The sequence below is a fragment of the Dipodomys ordii genome, unplaced genomic scaffold, assembly GCF_000151885.1.
Source record: "Dipodomys ordii isolate 6190 unplaced genomic scaffold, Dord_2.0 Scaffold91, whole genome shotgun sequence".
Taxonomy (NCBI): domain Eukaryota; kingdom Metazoa; phylum Chordata; class Mammalia; order Rodentia; family Heteromyidae; genus Dipodomys; species Dipodomys ordii.
The window spans coordinates 4,264,768-4,281,572 of NW_012267307.1; the positions used below are offsets into that span (position 1 = coordinate 4,264,768).

The 16,805-nt window shown below is 41.3% G+C and overlaps 1 protein-coding gene across 1 annotated transcript in view; it reads left to right on the forward strand.

Moving 5' to 3' along the window:
- The window catches only part of Atp9b (ATPase, class II, type 9B), a 181,862-nt gene that overhangs the window by 92,672 nt on the left and 72,385 nt on the right, over positions 1-16,805 (forward strand). Inside the window, exon 10 of the mRNA XM_013026118.1 lies at positions 12,613-12,773. Within this exon, the coding sequence (XP_012881572.1) occupies positions 12,613-12,773 (161 nt within the window). The remainder of the gene's footprint in view (positions 1-12,612; positions 12,774-16,805) is intronic.

Here is a 16,805-nt window from a genome sequence, read left to right on the forward strand (position 1 = left end):
TATTCAAACATATTCCTTCACTTTTTTTATCATTTAGAATTTTTGTCCTGTACATTATATGGTTATCCTTTAGGGGGATGTATTTCTAACCTTGCTGTTTGCTTGAGAGCACTGTGTTATGAGGCAGTTGATCTTCTAGTGCATGCTGTAACAGAAATGTGAGGCAGACAGCCTCTTCTGAAAGCCTAGAACGTCTGCATGGTTTCCCGGCCATGCCAGTACACTGCTGTGGCCTCTTACAGGGCCAGCTGAGTGGCCCTTGGTCCCTAGATCTCAGTCCTTCTCAGACATGGTGTGCAGTGGGGCGTGTTCTGGTCAGAGTCTGCTGGCTCTCCTCAAGTGGAAGGGAGCCAGGAGAGGAGGAGAGGTTTTGCTAGTTGCCTCTTCCTGTAGCCCACTGGATTGCAACACAAAGTCACTTTATTTAGTCTGGTCTTTTTTTTTTTTGCCACATTTAAGTAGTAAATAAGATTCATATAGCCTTTGTCTCATGAGCCTACTGAAAACCTGGGTAGTTAATAATGTGATGATCATCACATCTGATAATGAGAGTAAAACTAGTATCAGTCCTAATGCGTGTCTGTGTTGGCTGACTTTTAGCAATGGGTAAGGAAATGGAGCTAGAGGAGGTGGTGGGAGCTGCTAGGAGCCACGTCTCTGTCACACCCCAGGCCCTGAGACGTTGGTCAGAAACAATAAGCTGGAATGAAGCCAGGAAGGCTAAGTAACAGATGTGTGAGGGCGCTTTGCAAACTGTGATGGGCTATTGGGTTGTAAGTTGCTAAGGTCATAAAGGGAAAACAAGTGAATCATCTAAATTTGTTAAGCAATGTAAACCAAAAATTAAGTGATATGTGCTAATTATTAGTTATTTGGGTGGAATAATCTTGTCGAAGTGAGTTACCCATTTCCTGTTTTTGTTTTCTCAAGCATTTTTGCCTCTGTATAAAACAAAAATGGGTGAAATCAATACTGAACTAGCCCGTCTGCATCCCCATAGGAAGGCTGCAGTCTTCCTGTAAATCTTACCAGTTCTCCTCTTCTCTGTTGAAGCCTAACTACAATATCATAACACTTCACTTCTGAGCTGGAAGCGTTGGCAAACCCCTCTCAGATTCTAAGGCCTTTTCCTAGGTTGCTGTGGCTGGAAGAGTGAGCTGTGCCTTGTCTGCCCTTGGTCCTGGCAGGTCTTGATGGTCCTGTCGTGTTCCGGCCTACCCTTCCAGCCCGGCTGCTTATGAGGTTTCCGAGCAGGTTCCTGCCGGGAAGAGGCCTGCTTCTAGGGTCAGGACATGATAACCTGTTGACTCTATTTTGGTGTAAGACAATTTGCTAATTACTAGGATTTTCGCTCTTTCGGGTTAGGGCAAGCTTTTCGTCATGTGGCATGCTCATTTTTAACAGCTACTATGTGTAATTACATTTAAAATAAGTGCGCTTTCAGTGCCTTAACAGCATTTGGATATTAGTGCTGTGACCTAGCAGTTGTCTTCTAGTGGGTGAATAATTAATTTGTTTCTAAGAGCTTTTGAGTTTGATGGTTGCCTAACACAACAGTTTCCTTGTGGAAGGTTTGCTGGCTTCCAGTGACCCTTCGCTGCCATCTGGTACAAATTCAAAGTGCCTCTGTCATCTGCTGCTAATTGCTGTCACCTGCACATTTCAGCCTCTCTCATAACTGAGCCTGTTGGGGGCAAGACACATACTGCCTTTTGGAGGTGCTTCTTGGGAGCCTGCCGTGCACCCTGCGGAAGGGGTACAAGGACAGAGGGGAGTCACCAACAGAAGTGATTTAATACCTGAAGTGTAAAAATAGCAACTGTTTTGTGAAGGTGATTGATTCACTGAAGCCAAGTGGCTTGTCTCTTTTATGATTTGCTTTAATGGCTCTGGTGCTTAGTAGCCTATTTAGGCTGGTGAGATTGTTTCGGAGACATTTTGCAGAAGACTTCTTTAATCCTCTTTCCTAAGCTGATAAGCTTTTGTCGGGGCACTGCCTGTAGCACTATGTTATATTAATGTATTTTACTTGTAATTTAGAGAACAGGAAGAATACCCTGATTTGAAGCCTAACTGTTCCCTGTGGCACTGGCACAGCTGATAATCGTGAACGAGAAAGATGTGTATATCAAATAGTTTACAAAATGAAGCCAGCTGTGTTTCCCTACATACTGTGGCTTCCTGACATGCATCATTAAACCTTATTAGCTACTTCCTTTACAAAGATTCTTGTAGTCTTGAACATCGCATATTAACATTTTCTGCCCCTCCAACTGGAAATTATTTGCTTTATTGTAGAGTGTCAACTTGCTCTAGTTTCTGATGCGTTCTAATTGGTACTTTAGAGTATAATCATCGTGAGATACCACGCCATGCATTTCTTTATTTGGAAATTAATACAGACCTTTTCACTTTATCTGTCAATCTGAGCAACTTTTCATACAATCCCCAACTCTTGGGATTGCTTACAAGCCATTAAGTATGAAATGGTTCATAAAATGTCTCTGAAGACATAAAGTGAGACAAAAATTTTAGATGGTTTAAAATAGTGTTACATTTTGCCAAGATACCAATAATGCAGCTCTCAGACAGTTTAATAATAAAAGAGTGATTAAGCAAGATGAAAAGTTTATTTAACCATATTGCCGTATCATTTAAATTTTTCAGCAAATTTTCTGAATTACGCTTTCCTTACAAAATAATGAAAATCAGAGTTCTCAGCCTCTGAAAATTAAGATACCAATTCAAAGTTAAGTATTAAAAGAATATACTAAGTTTCATTCTTTTTTTCTCTTTCTTTGCTATTTGCGTCTGACGTTCTAATGTACTGTCTTAAAAATTAAAATGTTTACCTCCTATTAACTTGTTGTTAATCGCTAGTTAAGCTGATGTGGGGGTGGGGCAGAAACTGGGCTGAACCTAGTGACTTCGGTCTAGATGATGGTAATTCTGAGGGGCCTCAACTGCTGGCCGCTTTTTTTTTTATATCTTATCATGTCTTTAATGTAATTATAAACAGTACATATGAATTCAATTGCCGGGAACTTGATGAACTAAATAAAACAGTCCTAGCTTGGGTTCCAGTAAACATTTTAGTCATACATCTATGAGTCAGAAAATGGCTTTTGATTTAAAAGCACTCTTGATCATTTTAACCTAGTGATAGGTGCCTGGTACCTGGAAAATGGGAAAGAAATCTCCAATGGTCTATGTATCACACAGGTGGACACAGCCTGCAGGGAACATGGGAGGCAGTGTGGACATGCTCTTTGACGTGATGGCTACCTTTGGGTCATTTCACCTCATCCTGTGCATTTCCTCTTTTATACACTTTGTAGTTCATTTTGTTGTTATTTCCAAAGGCACTGTTACTCAGAAGGATTAGCTACTTTGAGAGCTATGCTTAGTGTCAAACCAGACTTTTAGGAAACTATTACATAAAACCTTTTACAATGGTGTGCTTAGTAAGTTTCCTTGCACAGCTACTAGATATGTTGTACTTGTCAATATGTCAGAAAAATATAGATGTCCATGTTTTGAAAGTGACCACTATAAAACTGATTATATTACAAAGACTTCCTCTTATGAAGTTAATGTTCTTTTTACTCACAAAGATGTAACCACTCTCTTTCCTAACAAGTGTATGAGGAAAATAATCAGGTAGAAAGGCACCTTCTCCAACCGCGCAGTTTCCTAAGTGGGCACTGATGAGAGAGATCTCGCCTGGATGTCTGCTCAGGCTGCTTAATCGTCTGCACTTGGATGGGCAGATGATGACTTGACCCCGGGGAAGAAGCAGTTCCACGTGTCTTTTGTGAATCCAACCTCTCCTGAGCACTTGCAGTCCAAAACAGGAATAATTCTTTCAGTGTCGCATATTCTGACCATTCCAAAAGTACCAACTAGTTATTTTAGCTGATTGAAGAGTCCAGTGTTCTCTCAAAGGAAGACAGACATTGTACTTGAGGATTTCAGGATGCTGTGGCATTAGAAGGCTAACTATACCCAAGACTATTTCCTATTAGGTAATATTTAAAATATATTTAAACGGACATCTAAGAGTATATTTTAAGGATGTGTCATCCTTCCACCCACCTCATCCAACCCCACTGCAATCTCTAAGGTATTTAAAATAAAGGACTTGCAACATTCAGGGGTAATAAGGAGAGACATAAACACACCTTCCAAAATTAAAAACGTGTCCAATAGCATAATTTCTTCAGTTGGGCTATTTTAAAAAGGTGAAATAATTTAAATAACTTTAAAGAAAGCCATGGTCTTTTCTTACTGCGTCTCTGAAGCTCCTGGTAAGAACCTTTCTTTTACCAGGTGCCAGTGGCTCACGCCTGTAATCCCAGCTACTCAGGAGGCTGAGTTCTGAGGACCACGGTTCAAAGCCAGCCAGGCAGGAAAGGCTGTGAGACTCATCTCCAATTAACCACTAGAAAACTGGAAGTGGCACTGTGACTCAAGTGGTAGAGCGCTGTCCTTGAGCTGAAGAGCCCAGGGACAGCGCCCAAGCCCAGAGTTCAAGCCCCATGACCACCCCCTCCCCCCCACAAAGAGAGCCTTTCTTTTATAGTATCAGGACCATTTAGAGTTACATATGTGTGTGTACACGTATATACATTTGTGTATATATACAAATACACATTATGTAAATACTTGTACACATATAGATATATAGTGTTTCTGAGGAAGAGAAAGAATTCCCAAGAATGTGGGCCCCCTCTGTGTGTATGAGACAGAATTATCAATCAAAGCCTGGGAGCAGGGAGGAGACAGAAAATCTGGAAACCAGGCCAGCAGCAGGAACTGTACCTTCTTGGGTGACCCAGAAATTTCTTGTTTCAATGATAACATTGCTGCCTGAACTTCGGGTATTCTGTTTTCAGACAAAAAGGATTAAAGAGTAGAGTTAAATACTATTTGTAAAATGTCTGTTGAAATAAATACAGTATTACCAAAATAAACTGCTTATTAAACTAAATTATAAACCTAATGCTTGTTCTCAAATTCTGTTTATTTCTATTCTATTAATTTTTTCTGGTATTGGTGAGTAATATAGGCATTTGAAGTAATTATTTTAAATTAGAGAGTGGGGGGCTGGGAAGGTGGCTCAGTAGGTAGAGTACTTGACTTGCATGCATGAGGCCCTGGGTTTGATTCCCCAGCACCACATAAGCAAAAAGGAAAAAAGCTGGAAGTGGCACTGTGGCTTAAGTGGTAGGGCGCTAGCCTTGAGCTGAAGAGCTGAGACCCAGAGTTCAGGCCCCACTACTGGAACCCCCCCAAAAAAAAAATAAATAAGAAAGTGGCCTTTGTAAAACCAGTTAAAATTGACAGCTTTTATTCAGGACATTCAAATCATTTACCAAGCTATGGTTGCAATTTTATAGACTTAAGTCTAAATCTTCAAAAAGTCTTGGTAGTACAGTGTTACTGTGCTGACTCCTACAACATCTTAAATTCCTTCTTATCCAAGATGCTAAGGACTGTAAATGTTGTCCAGAATTCTGTGCGACAAAAAAAGCTATCGTGGTAGCTCTCTGGCACAAACAAATCTCTTTTAATTTAAGGTACTGAATTGTCTGAATTAGGTGGAGCTGGTTCTCTTCAGGAAGACAATGCATCAGCCTGGAGCTCCCTCTGCTGGCGAGGCCTTAGGTCTACATCACACCATGCCATGCCGTGCCATACATGCCACACTCCAGGTTCTTTCTTCCACATCTAGAGCATGGGGCTGGCCCAGGAAGACTGTGCTTCAGCCTGGAGCTCCCTCTGCTGGTCACGCCACACGCCGGCTCCAGGTTCTAGAGCGTGGGGTACCCATGAGACCTCAGCGAGAGAGGTGCTCAGCTTATCAGAGCACACTTGTGGAACAAGAGCCATTCTTTGGTTGAGCCCCCTCTTATCTTTTATTCCAAATAAACTATGTGGAATATTATAATCTAGATCTGGGATGACATGCTTTAGAACATTACGGGCTTATTTTAGCAGTCAGTGGTGGATTTTATTAGCATATGTTAATTATGTATAGTAAGATTTCACTATAATATTTTCATACATGAATATAATGTATTTTTTCATATTCATTCCTCCTATCATAATAATGGATTTTAATATTGTTTGTATAAAGTAAAACTCAAATTTCCCAATAGTATATGATCTCTTTTTATACTTTCCCTTCATTCCTTTTTGTTGTTGTTGTTGTTGCCCATGGGGCTTGAACTCTGGGCCTGGGCACTGCCCCTCAGCTCTTCAGCTCAAGGCAAGTGCTCTACCACTTGAGACACAGCGCCACTTCCAATTTTCTGGTGGTTTATTGGAGATAAGAGTCTCATGGAGGTTCCTGCCCGGGTTGGCTTTGAACCACAATCCTCAGATCTCAGCCTCCTGAGTAGCTGGGATTACAGGTATGAGCCACAGGCTCCTGGCTCATTTTTGTTTTAAGTATAGTTTTGATATGTCACAGATGAGAATATTTGAATGAATTATAATTATTAAATTTCAGCTTACCAGTGTTCTTAGCCACTTTATTACCTTATATCTGGTGGGTTTTGATTAGTAATCATATTGTAATAAAAGTCTTGACATCAGTAAGGGCTGTCAGAAGTTGGCAGCACCAGGTTATCCAACATGAACAAAGTTGGCACACATTTTGAAAAGGCATGCACACATGTGTATGACTTGTGCACTTACAATGTGCTGGCAAGTGGATATGTCTCAGGTGATTCTAGAGCTAGCACCTCTGAGCCAGCGGGGAATGTGTCTGCAGGTTCCAGCAGTCATCCCCCGGACAGTGCTGTCTGTATGCCTGGGGCTGCGCAGAGCTTTGTCTGTGTCGCCTCGTGTGAGGCTGTCAGAAGCTCCTCTTGTCCTGTGTGCTCCGCCTTTGGTATGGAGAGTAGCTTTACTCCTTTGTTTCATAGCTGATCCTTGTGCTGATACTTTATAGCTTATATAAAAAATAGGATGTGGCGTGCCAGTGGCTCACCCCTGTAATCCTAGCTAGTCGGGAGGCTGAGGTGGGGAATCACAGTTTGAAACCAGCCCAGGCAGGAAAGTCTCACAGACTCTTATCTCCAGTTAAATCACAGAAAAAGCCAGAGAATGCTAGCCTTAAGCAAAAGGAGCTCAGTGATGGCACCCAAGCCCAGAGTTCAAACCTCAGGACCCCATTTTCTTTGTAAATGTGAAATAGTCAAGAAAATTCATTGTATATAATAACTATAGCAAGACAGGAAGGAAAATCCATAAATTCTAAGTGAAGAATTATCAAGCAAAATTTGTTGGTCAGTGAAGAATGTAGATGATGAAGTATTCTTTCATAATATATTTTAAAATGTGTATTGTTTAAATACAGATTTTTGGTTTTTAAATTTTTAGTTAATATGTTGTAACTTAAGCCTAGTCATGCTAAGTCCCTAACTTAGGGAGCTTTTAAAGCACAGAATATTGAACTGGTTGAGTATAATGGCCAAAGAAACTTTTCTTCCTCTATCAGTGATGTGGTAGCAAGCACTAGTGGGCACATCTTGAATATGCAGCCAGCTGCCTTGCTGTGGACAGTTAAGACTTAGTAGCTCATATCCAGAATGACTATATGAATACACCAAAGAAGAAGGAAAAAGGTTATGTGGTATTAAAACTTCCTTTAAAGTTATTCGTGTAAGACTTAGACGTACTGTACTTGTTTTTTAACTGTATTTGTTTTTTAAAATTTTAACAAGGATTTAGTTTTGTAAAACAGGATTTTCAAATACTAAAATAAATGGAGAAAGTGAAAAAGGCTTTTCCTACTCCCTCTGAAGGAAATGAAAGATCTGAAAATCATTTTTTTCTTATTTCTTAGGATTGTTCTAAGTGAAAATACAGAACTGAGTTCTTCAATGATATTGAAAAGGAATATATGCTTTTTGTAAGAATCTCGTGTTGTTATCCCAATATCAGTGTTCCTCATTCTGAATGAAGAACTTTAGCGTTGACCCATGAACAGTTCATCTGGGAAAAGATAAACAGACATTAACAATGATGGTTCCTTCCCTAAGCAGTCTGTCATGCAACAACCGCCTTTTGATGTGGAGGAATCTTGCGTGGGTTGATTGGGTTTAAGGGCTTCTCTCTTGTTCATATTGTGTTGTGTCCACAGGGAGATACAGTACATTTTAAAATAATATTTAGAATTAGCTCTTTGTAATATTGTATCTTGTCATTTTGCTATTCTAAAATGCTTCCATGTAAGAGTAAGTACTGAGAGACCTAGGAGACAGGTAAGAGTATTTTAAAGTGTACATCCTTTTAATCCAAGAATGACATAATCACTAGTGATATTTATGCTTCGTATTTTATGGGCCAAAGGTTTTATAACATCAGACTTTTGTTTCAGTTAGGTGAGTACATTGATTTCTTAGGAACTTTGGTAGTATGCAGAGAGTTTTAAGTTTGAGATGGATGAGAGTGGTACTATGTTACAGAGATAAGGTCCCATTCTCATTTGTCCATGAGTTCATTTAAAAAGAAGAAGGGGAACCCTGACTGATCTTTTCTTGATTAAGCAGGAGAACACCGTATTTACCCTTTATTGTTGGTATAAACCATTATTTTACTGAGAACCATTAGCTATTTAAAACTTGGTACATAAATTAAAGAGGAGCTAAATGGATTTGTGATCGTTGCCATTAGTAGCATTTTAGATTATACAGGCAATTATTGTGTTCATTATCCTAGAACAGCCCCTTTACAGAGCCATTGTGGTTGTCTTAGACATTATGCACAAATTTTCCCTTGGAGATTAAAATTTCCAGTAGCGTATTTAATTTTGTTATCACAGTTGTTTCAAATAAAACAAATATTATGACAAGTAGAAGAAAATTTGCTTTACTAATATAGGAAATTACAATAAATGTTGAAAATTGCTTCCTAGTGTATTTATCTTTTCTTAGGCAATCATAATTACTTCAAGTGATTAATAATATATTTTATCTCTGAAATCATAGTGAATTGTTTGTGGTCTGTTTATGTCTTTAAGAAACTCTTAAAAGAATGCAGAGATTCATGTCAAAACTTGCCACTTTATGAGATCTGCTACTTTGTATTGTTAACTAGAAATGGTTAAAAAAAAAAAAAAGACTAGCAAATGTTGAAATGCAGTTTCTCCTCACCATGCTTTGTCAGAATTGACCACAGCGTCCTGATTGTATTATATACAATATAGCCTGCGTACCCTTCCGTTGGGGGAAGAGCAGCCATCATGCAGCACAGGCCACCTGGAAGAACACCAGGAACAGTTCATCGCTAAAAAGTTGTCATCACTGGCTTCGAGTTAAAAGGGATGAGAAAAATCATTTTACTTGGCTTCAGAATTGTGGTACTCACTGGTCCACAGTTGACTACATCCATCTTAGTCAATTAGAAAGGTATTAATGCCTTGAATTATCTGAATATCCATGTGCAGTGGGCTGCTTTTAATGTTTCCATTCTCTGATGTGGCATTTTTTTTCAAAGGAAACTTTGTATTCATTTCCGAGTGGATTTGTCCCAGCTTTGGGTCTTTTGCTGCTATGATGCAGAGTATAAAAGTGTGAGGTAGTTGTTATGCGTTTTGCAAGACAGTAATTCTTTTATTTTATTACAAAAAAAAAGACCAACTCTGGAAGGCCAGATTAAATCATTCCTTTCACTTTTTAATGGGATTTGGATGAATAGAGTAAAATATGCACTTTGCATTCATTGATAGCATCTTTAGGTTGAGGTAATTGAGTCCCTTCTCCCTGACTGAATGAATAATGACTTCATCTGATCCTCAGTGGGGCCTGAAACTTAGACTGCTTTTGTCACAGCAGAAAGATCGGGGCTTTGAAACATGCTCTACTTCCCTGGCTTAATTTTTCTTCATTTTAATCCAGAACCTATTTTTCACAATAATTCAAGCATAAACCATGTGGTAGTGAAGTGGCGGAGCTTGTACGATATTTGTCCTCCTTGTGCTGCTGTTTAAATGGAGCTGATAAATCAGCGCCGGGCCGGGGCTGCGCTGCTCTCCGGGGAGGCACAGTCTCGGCACAGGAGAGGAATTTTCAGAACGGGTTGAATAGAGTTTCTTTCTCTAGGGAAGTGGAAGGTTTACTGTTGAGGTGCAAGACCTGGAGGTAGACAAGGGTGAGGGAGGGAGTCCAGTGATGGGGCTGGGCCTGTAGACGTTCCTGAGGGGGACAAAGCAGTCAGGACAGGGCTGAGGATTAGAAAGCAACTTGTGCTTTGGAAGAAAGGCAGGCTTGAAAGGGTTTCGGTTGGAAACGAGCTATTGTAAGTGCTGCTCTGTGCCTGGGCAGAGTAGTAGCTGTGTCCTGCTTATGGTCACACTAGAGACAAGGAGATATTCTGGATAAAACCCATGCTTAGTTTGAAGTCTTAGGAGTCTTGAGTGGTAATGAGAGGACATAAAGTGGACAGTGAGAATACACATGGATGGGCTGGACAAGGTCTGGCCGGGGAGCCCTGCGCTCCCAGCCCTCGCTGACCCAGCAGTGTCCCCGTGGAACCCACACTGTACACACACCAGCTGACAAGGGGTCCTTGTTAAGATGACTTGTTTCTATGGTGTTTTGAAGCCACGGTGTGCTTATAGTTACCAGCTTCAAGACGAGATTTGAAACAGCCTGGTCAACAAAGAAAACTTTCATTGTGTAATTCATGCTCTCTCTCTCTCTCTCTCTCTCTCTCTCTCTCTCTCTCTCTCTCGATGTATATTACTTGTGTTCATTTTATTTTTCCTTCTTCTCTGACTTTCTTGCAGGTAAAAGAATTTAATATAAACATTGTAAAAATCTTAAAAAGAGAATTTAATATTAACTCATTGTTGTAACTTTACAATTTAGCACAAAATATCATAGCCATGTAATGTTGCTTTATTTTACAGTTAAAATTTTACAGTTTTAAAATTACAGTTTAATTTTTGTTACAAACTCTAGGAAACATTTTGTTTTCCTTTCTAACTCAAGCTTGTCATGGTTTCTCGAGAGTTCATGGCAAATAGTCATCAGAACAGATAGAAAAGAAAATTATGAGTTGTGGGAAAGGCAGCTTTCTGTTGTTCAAAGTTAGGTTTTCAGAAGGCACTATAAATACTGGATATTAGCTTCGCTAATAGCTTTTTAAATTGATGAGTTAAGAGTATAATTACCTCAAGTTTTTTCAAGGGTTTGAAATTCATGTCTTGGATTATTATTGTTATTAATTATTTTTGTCTGTAGTAGGGTTTGAACTTGGCCTATTTGAGTCACACCTCCAGCCCTGATGTATGAGTGTGTTCTCTGGTGTGTTCTCTCCCAATAAGTTGTACCAGATGAGGGCAAGCGGAGGTTCAGGGAGATGCCTTGCTTGACAGGACTCAGTCTGTGGTTGGTGTTTCCTAATCAGGACACACCCTGTTCCCAGGCCATGCTGTACCAATGGCTGCAGCCACCACCTCCCCCCAGCCACTCTTGCTCAGGATTAGTACATTTGACAGACCTGGACAGCAAGGCTTGGGGTCATATAACTAGTCACCAGAGAAATGGGATCCCAATGCATGTGACCACAACAGCACTACCACGTACTTCTGCCTCCAGAGTCCTGTGAGGAAGAAATTGCTGTGATCCCTCTTTGACATTAAGGAGATTGAGGCCCAGCCAGTCCAGGATCACACAGCCAGGAAGCAGAGCCCACACAAGAGTGAGTGACTCAGGGACCCAGGAGCCCCAGTGCTCTGAGCTGAACTTGCAGATTTCAGCTTCCCGCAGCTCTCGGCCTCCCACACATCTCCACCCCACACATTATGTGGCACTGGGGGCTTTCGGTGTGAAACAGCAGTCGGGACCGTCCGCAGAGACTGCCGGAGCCCCGCTGGAGTTGCGTGCGTGAGGAGAGCCTGTTCTCATAAAGCAAGGGCTGTGTGTGCGGCCAATGCTCACTCTAAAAAGAATAACCAAAAATGAGCTGCTGCTTACTGACATGATTTCCCCTGCATCTTTTCAACCACAGGGTGACTCTGAGCGTAGTGTGTTGTTCCCGGAGAACCTGATGAGGAGAGGGTTATGAAATCAAGCATGCCTTTATCAGAAGTTTACCATTCTGTGTGGTCTCTTTGCTCATCAGAAATCCTTACAAAGACTCCGGCAGGAGAGGCTAGCATGCATTCTGTCCTGGTGTTTGGGAACCTCAGTCTGAATTAAACTTGAGGGGGGATGTGCAGAGAAATACCAGTGACAACAGGACGCTGGTCTGACATGGCGCTTTGCTCCTGAAAGAGCCGTTTCTGGGCAAGGCCCTCAAGAAACAGTGCACATCCCACTGTGGGCCTGCTACTCTTAATCTTGGGTTCCAGGTGGCAGTGACAGCATCATGAATCTACTTCAGCTCAAGTAGTGAATTGTGTGTTCTTACTGAAGACGTTCTAGAAATTCTGCCTAAGTCTATAAGAAGTTTCTCAGGAGAAAAATACAGTTTTGCATTTCGTTATAATAAAGGTTAATATAGTCCTTAAGAATTATCGTGTAATAGTATTTGTAACATTAGAGACAGCCAGCTTGGATGTATAATACTGTATTTCTATTTTGTTTTCTTTTTTAGGTTGGTTTGTTGGACCTTGAGCTCAATCAGCTGACGAAGGCACTGTTTCTGGCTTTAGTTGTTCTCTCTGTTGTTATGGTAACCTTGCAGGGATTTGCAGGCCCGTGGTACCGCAATCTCTTCCGGTTCCTCCTCCTCTTTTCCTACATCATTCCTATAAGGTAAGTTTAAGAAATAGATTTTAAAAAACCCTCTGGATTCATAGTGAATGGTTTTGTTGAAACGTTGCTTTCTGAGTTGTGAAAGAAGTGTTCAGAAGGGCTCTGAGTGTGAGGACCCGTTCTTTAGAAAGGTTGATGGGTTACACTCAACTTTATTAGAGACACCAGGCTTCGCCTGGAAGGGTGAAGATGCACTAGCACTGTCATCGCCAACAAGTGGGGGTACTTCTTGTTAAAACATAAATTGAATCTGAAAAAGTAATTTTAATTGGTTGCTGATGTTTCTAGGGCTTTAGAATCTCTGTGTGTGTTATTATAAAAGTTAGAACATTTGAAGTTAGCAATATTTAAAAGCTGGGTGTGTTGCTAGGATTGTACCCAGGAGGATGAATCCAGAGGATCTAGAGTTCAAAAACAGCCTAGGCTGTTGCTTCAAAAATCAAAAACAACAGAAATTACTTATATTAAAAGGAAGATCTAATACATCTTTCAAGTTACATAAAATACTGAATAAGGCAGTCTTTAAATATGAACCACTTTTCAAAATTATGCCCTCTATAACTAGAAGTTAGAACATAGTTATTAGATGTCTTTTAGTAACTGACTTAACATGTAAACATCCAAAAATCCATTGCATGTGTTTTTAGGAATGATAGTTTTAAATGAAATACTTCAGTACATGATGAAAATGTTCATAAAAATGATGAAAACCTCAGGAGTCCTGAGTAAAGTCTGAATCTAGAATACCCACCATCTGTAATGCTAGTTAAGGTAACAGTGTTGCTGGGGTCCTTGCTGTTTCTGAGTCACTGCTATGTGACCTTTGTCACTTCTTTACACCGCCCTCGGAGTGCTGTTCTTACTAGCGGCAGGCTTTACCTGATGGTCTGGCCCGGGATGCCTCTTTTCTTCTCTCCTGGAACACTGACTGCTTCTTGACTAGATTCTAGGCACCCATAATTAGTCCCTTCCTGTCACTCTGAGTTCATCTGAGTACCTCCTCAGAGAGGCTATTAGAGCCCACCAGGCAGCACCAGGCTGCTGTCCTATCAGCCTTTGTAGTTGTCTGTGATCCATGCACTGTCTCTGTTGACCACTTCTTCCCTCCGTTAGGCCCCAAGACTGTGGGGTCTCGTTGGCCTATTGGCTTCAAGCATGAGTGCCAGGGTCAGATGGTATGGTATGCAGAGACGCTCCAGGGCCTGCCTGCTTTGGAAAAGTAAGAGTATGCAGATTTTTGTAATTGTCACACAAGCACATCTGTGAGTGCCACAAGTGAGCTCTGTAGCATAGTCTTTGTCCCCAAAAGTCTCTCAGTCTCTCTCTCTCTCTCTTTTTTTTTTTGGGTCCGGTCATGGGGCCTGAACTCTGGGCCTGGGCGCTGTCCCTCAGCTCTTCAGCTCAAGGCTAGCGTTTTACCACTTAAGCCACAGTGCCACTTCCAGCTTTTTTCTTTTTGCTTATGTGGTGCTGAGGAATCGAACTCAGGGCCTCAGGCATGCAAGGCAAGCGCTCTACCTCTGAGCCACCTTCCCAGCCCTCTCTAAGTCTCCTGAGTCCTGGGATTACAGCAGTATACTACCACACTTGGCTTCTAACTTTTTAATTATAGTTTTTTCTATTAACCTGAACTAGTCCCTGTATTTCTATTCTGATCGTTTCCCTAAAAATTTTATTAAGTTTAAAGTTATCTTTATCTTGGCTTTTCTTTCAGGCAATGTCAGGACCTTAAAATATTTTAACTCTGGCCTGTTCTGTTTCCCATTCTGCGTACATACTGCTCAGCCTTTTACTTTCATTTTCCCTCCTATTTGTAGTTAAGGCTTGCAGCCAGCCGCCTCTGGGCCCTGGACCTCTCCCATCGTCCATGTAGCAGAGAGTACTCGTAGCAAGGCTTCCTCCTGCACATCCAGGAGAGTCTGTGTCCAAGACAAGAGGGGCTTTGAGCAACGCAAGTGTCACACACAGAACCATCATCTCACAGATTATTGTTTGAAATAAGACTTAGGATGTAGTATTATTCCTTTTTGTCCGGGGGGTGGGGGTGGGGGAGAGGGAGATCTGGTTGTGGGGCCTGAACTCTGGGCCTGGGCGCTGTCCCTCAGCTCAAGGCTAGCGCTCTACCACTTGAGCCACAGCGCCACTTCGGACTTTTTTCTTTTTGCTTATGTGGTGCTGAGGAATCGAACCCAGGGCCTCATGCATGCAAGGCAAGCGCTCTACCACTGAGCCACCTTCCCAGCTCCATAGTATTATTCCTGTTCAGTCTTAACTACTTTTTATTTGTACATAAGCAACATAAGTAACGCAGGTAGCATATGGTGAGTGCTATGGTCAGAGAATAGTCAGCAGCTGGTGCTCTGGGCACTGCTGGTGTAAGGAAAATGCACACGCAGAGCCGTGAAGTACGTATGCCTGGGTGAGCCCTGCTATTCAGAGAAGCCATGGGGCTCAGGAGAAAGGGATTTTGTAGATTGGCAATGGTTTAGCTGTGAGCTTGGGAATGAAGGCCACCAGAGGAGATGTGAGGAACATGTTCTGGGCAGAGGAAGAGAGAGAGGGTCATGCCAGCTCCAGCTGCGCACTGCCTGGTGCTGTGCACCCCTCTGGCCCTTCCTCCGTCTACTGTACAAGGTGCCAGCGCCCACCTCTGTTGAGAGGGTCATCTCCTTGTCCTGTCCCTTTTTTTTTGGTAAATCACAATTACTTCTCTCCTGCTTTTATTAATTATGTTCTTTTAGTTTATTCTTTTCAGTTATGGAGTATTCTGTTATGTTATTTTCTTGAAGGCTTCTGAACCTTACTCTTTCTGATTTCTACACTGCTTCCATTAGGGTTTTTACTATAGTTTATTGACTTTTTCCAGTCATCTCTTCTGTAGTAAAATAATAATATGAAGAGACCCTTTTTCCTTTATCCATTTAGTAGGGAAACTTAATTAGTTATAAAAGTAAATCCATGATACCAATTTTGCTAAATCTGATTTCCATTGTTTTCATAGATATGTTTGTAATAAATATGGAAAATACCTGATACAAGAAAATAAGTCATGGGCTGGGAAGGTGGCTCAGTGGTAGAGCGCTTGCCTTGCATGCCAGAGGCCCTGGGTTTGATTCCTCAGCACCACATAAGAAAAAAACCGGAAGTGGCGCTGTGGCTCAAGTGGTAGAGAGCTAGCCTTGAGCTGAAGAGCTGAGGGACAGCACCCAGGCCCAGAGTTCAGGCTCCATGACTAGAACCAAAAAAAAACAAAAAAACAAAAAGAAGAAAATATGTCCTTACAAAATGAAGAAGATAAGGGGCTATGTATAAGTCTGTCTTATTCAGGTTTTTCAGTGAGAATTTTATATGTAGCACACTTAGTCGAGTGCAGAGTTACTAGACAGAATTACGTAGCTCTTCTACTTAGCTCCCACACATCTCCTGTTGTTTCAGTGTAACTACCTTGTTTTTTCACTGAGAATGCAGTTATACAGATGTAGCAGAAGGAATGAGAACTGGAAAATGTGAAAAGTATAGGATACTGATTTAGTGAATTGAGGTTTACATTGCATTGTTTTCCTTCTTGCAAGTCAACATAAAATAAGGAGAACCATACATCTCAGCATTTCCTAAATACACTTTTGAAAGTATGCAATCTAGAAAGTAAAATATTTTCCCCTGTTCTAACACTGTTAAAAACTTCAAGTTTACGAAAATTAAGCTATTTAATAAAAATTTCTGTATATTAATATAATTTTGAGTTTCATATAATTTTGTTAAACTACTTTATTATATTTTCCTTGAGGTTAAATCACTTTTGTTGTTCTAAAATGACCATATAGTCTCTAAGTTCTGTGCATGGTTTTTTAACCAGAGCACCAAGGGCGTTCATTCTGCAGAGCGCACCTGCGGAGCAGTCGCGTGGGGCGCTGGTAGCCTGCAGAGCGCACCTGCGGTGCAGTGGCGTGGGGCGCTGGTAGCCTGCAGAGCGCACCTGCGGAGCAGTGGCGTGGGGCGCTGGTAGCCTGCAGAGCGCACCTGCGGAGCAGT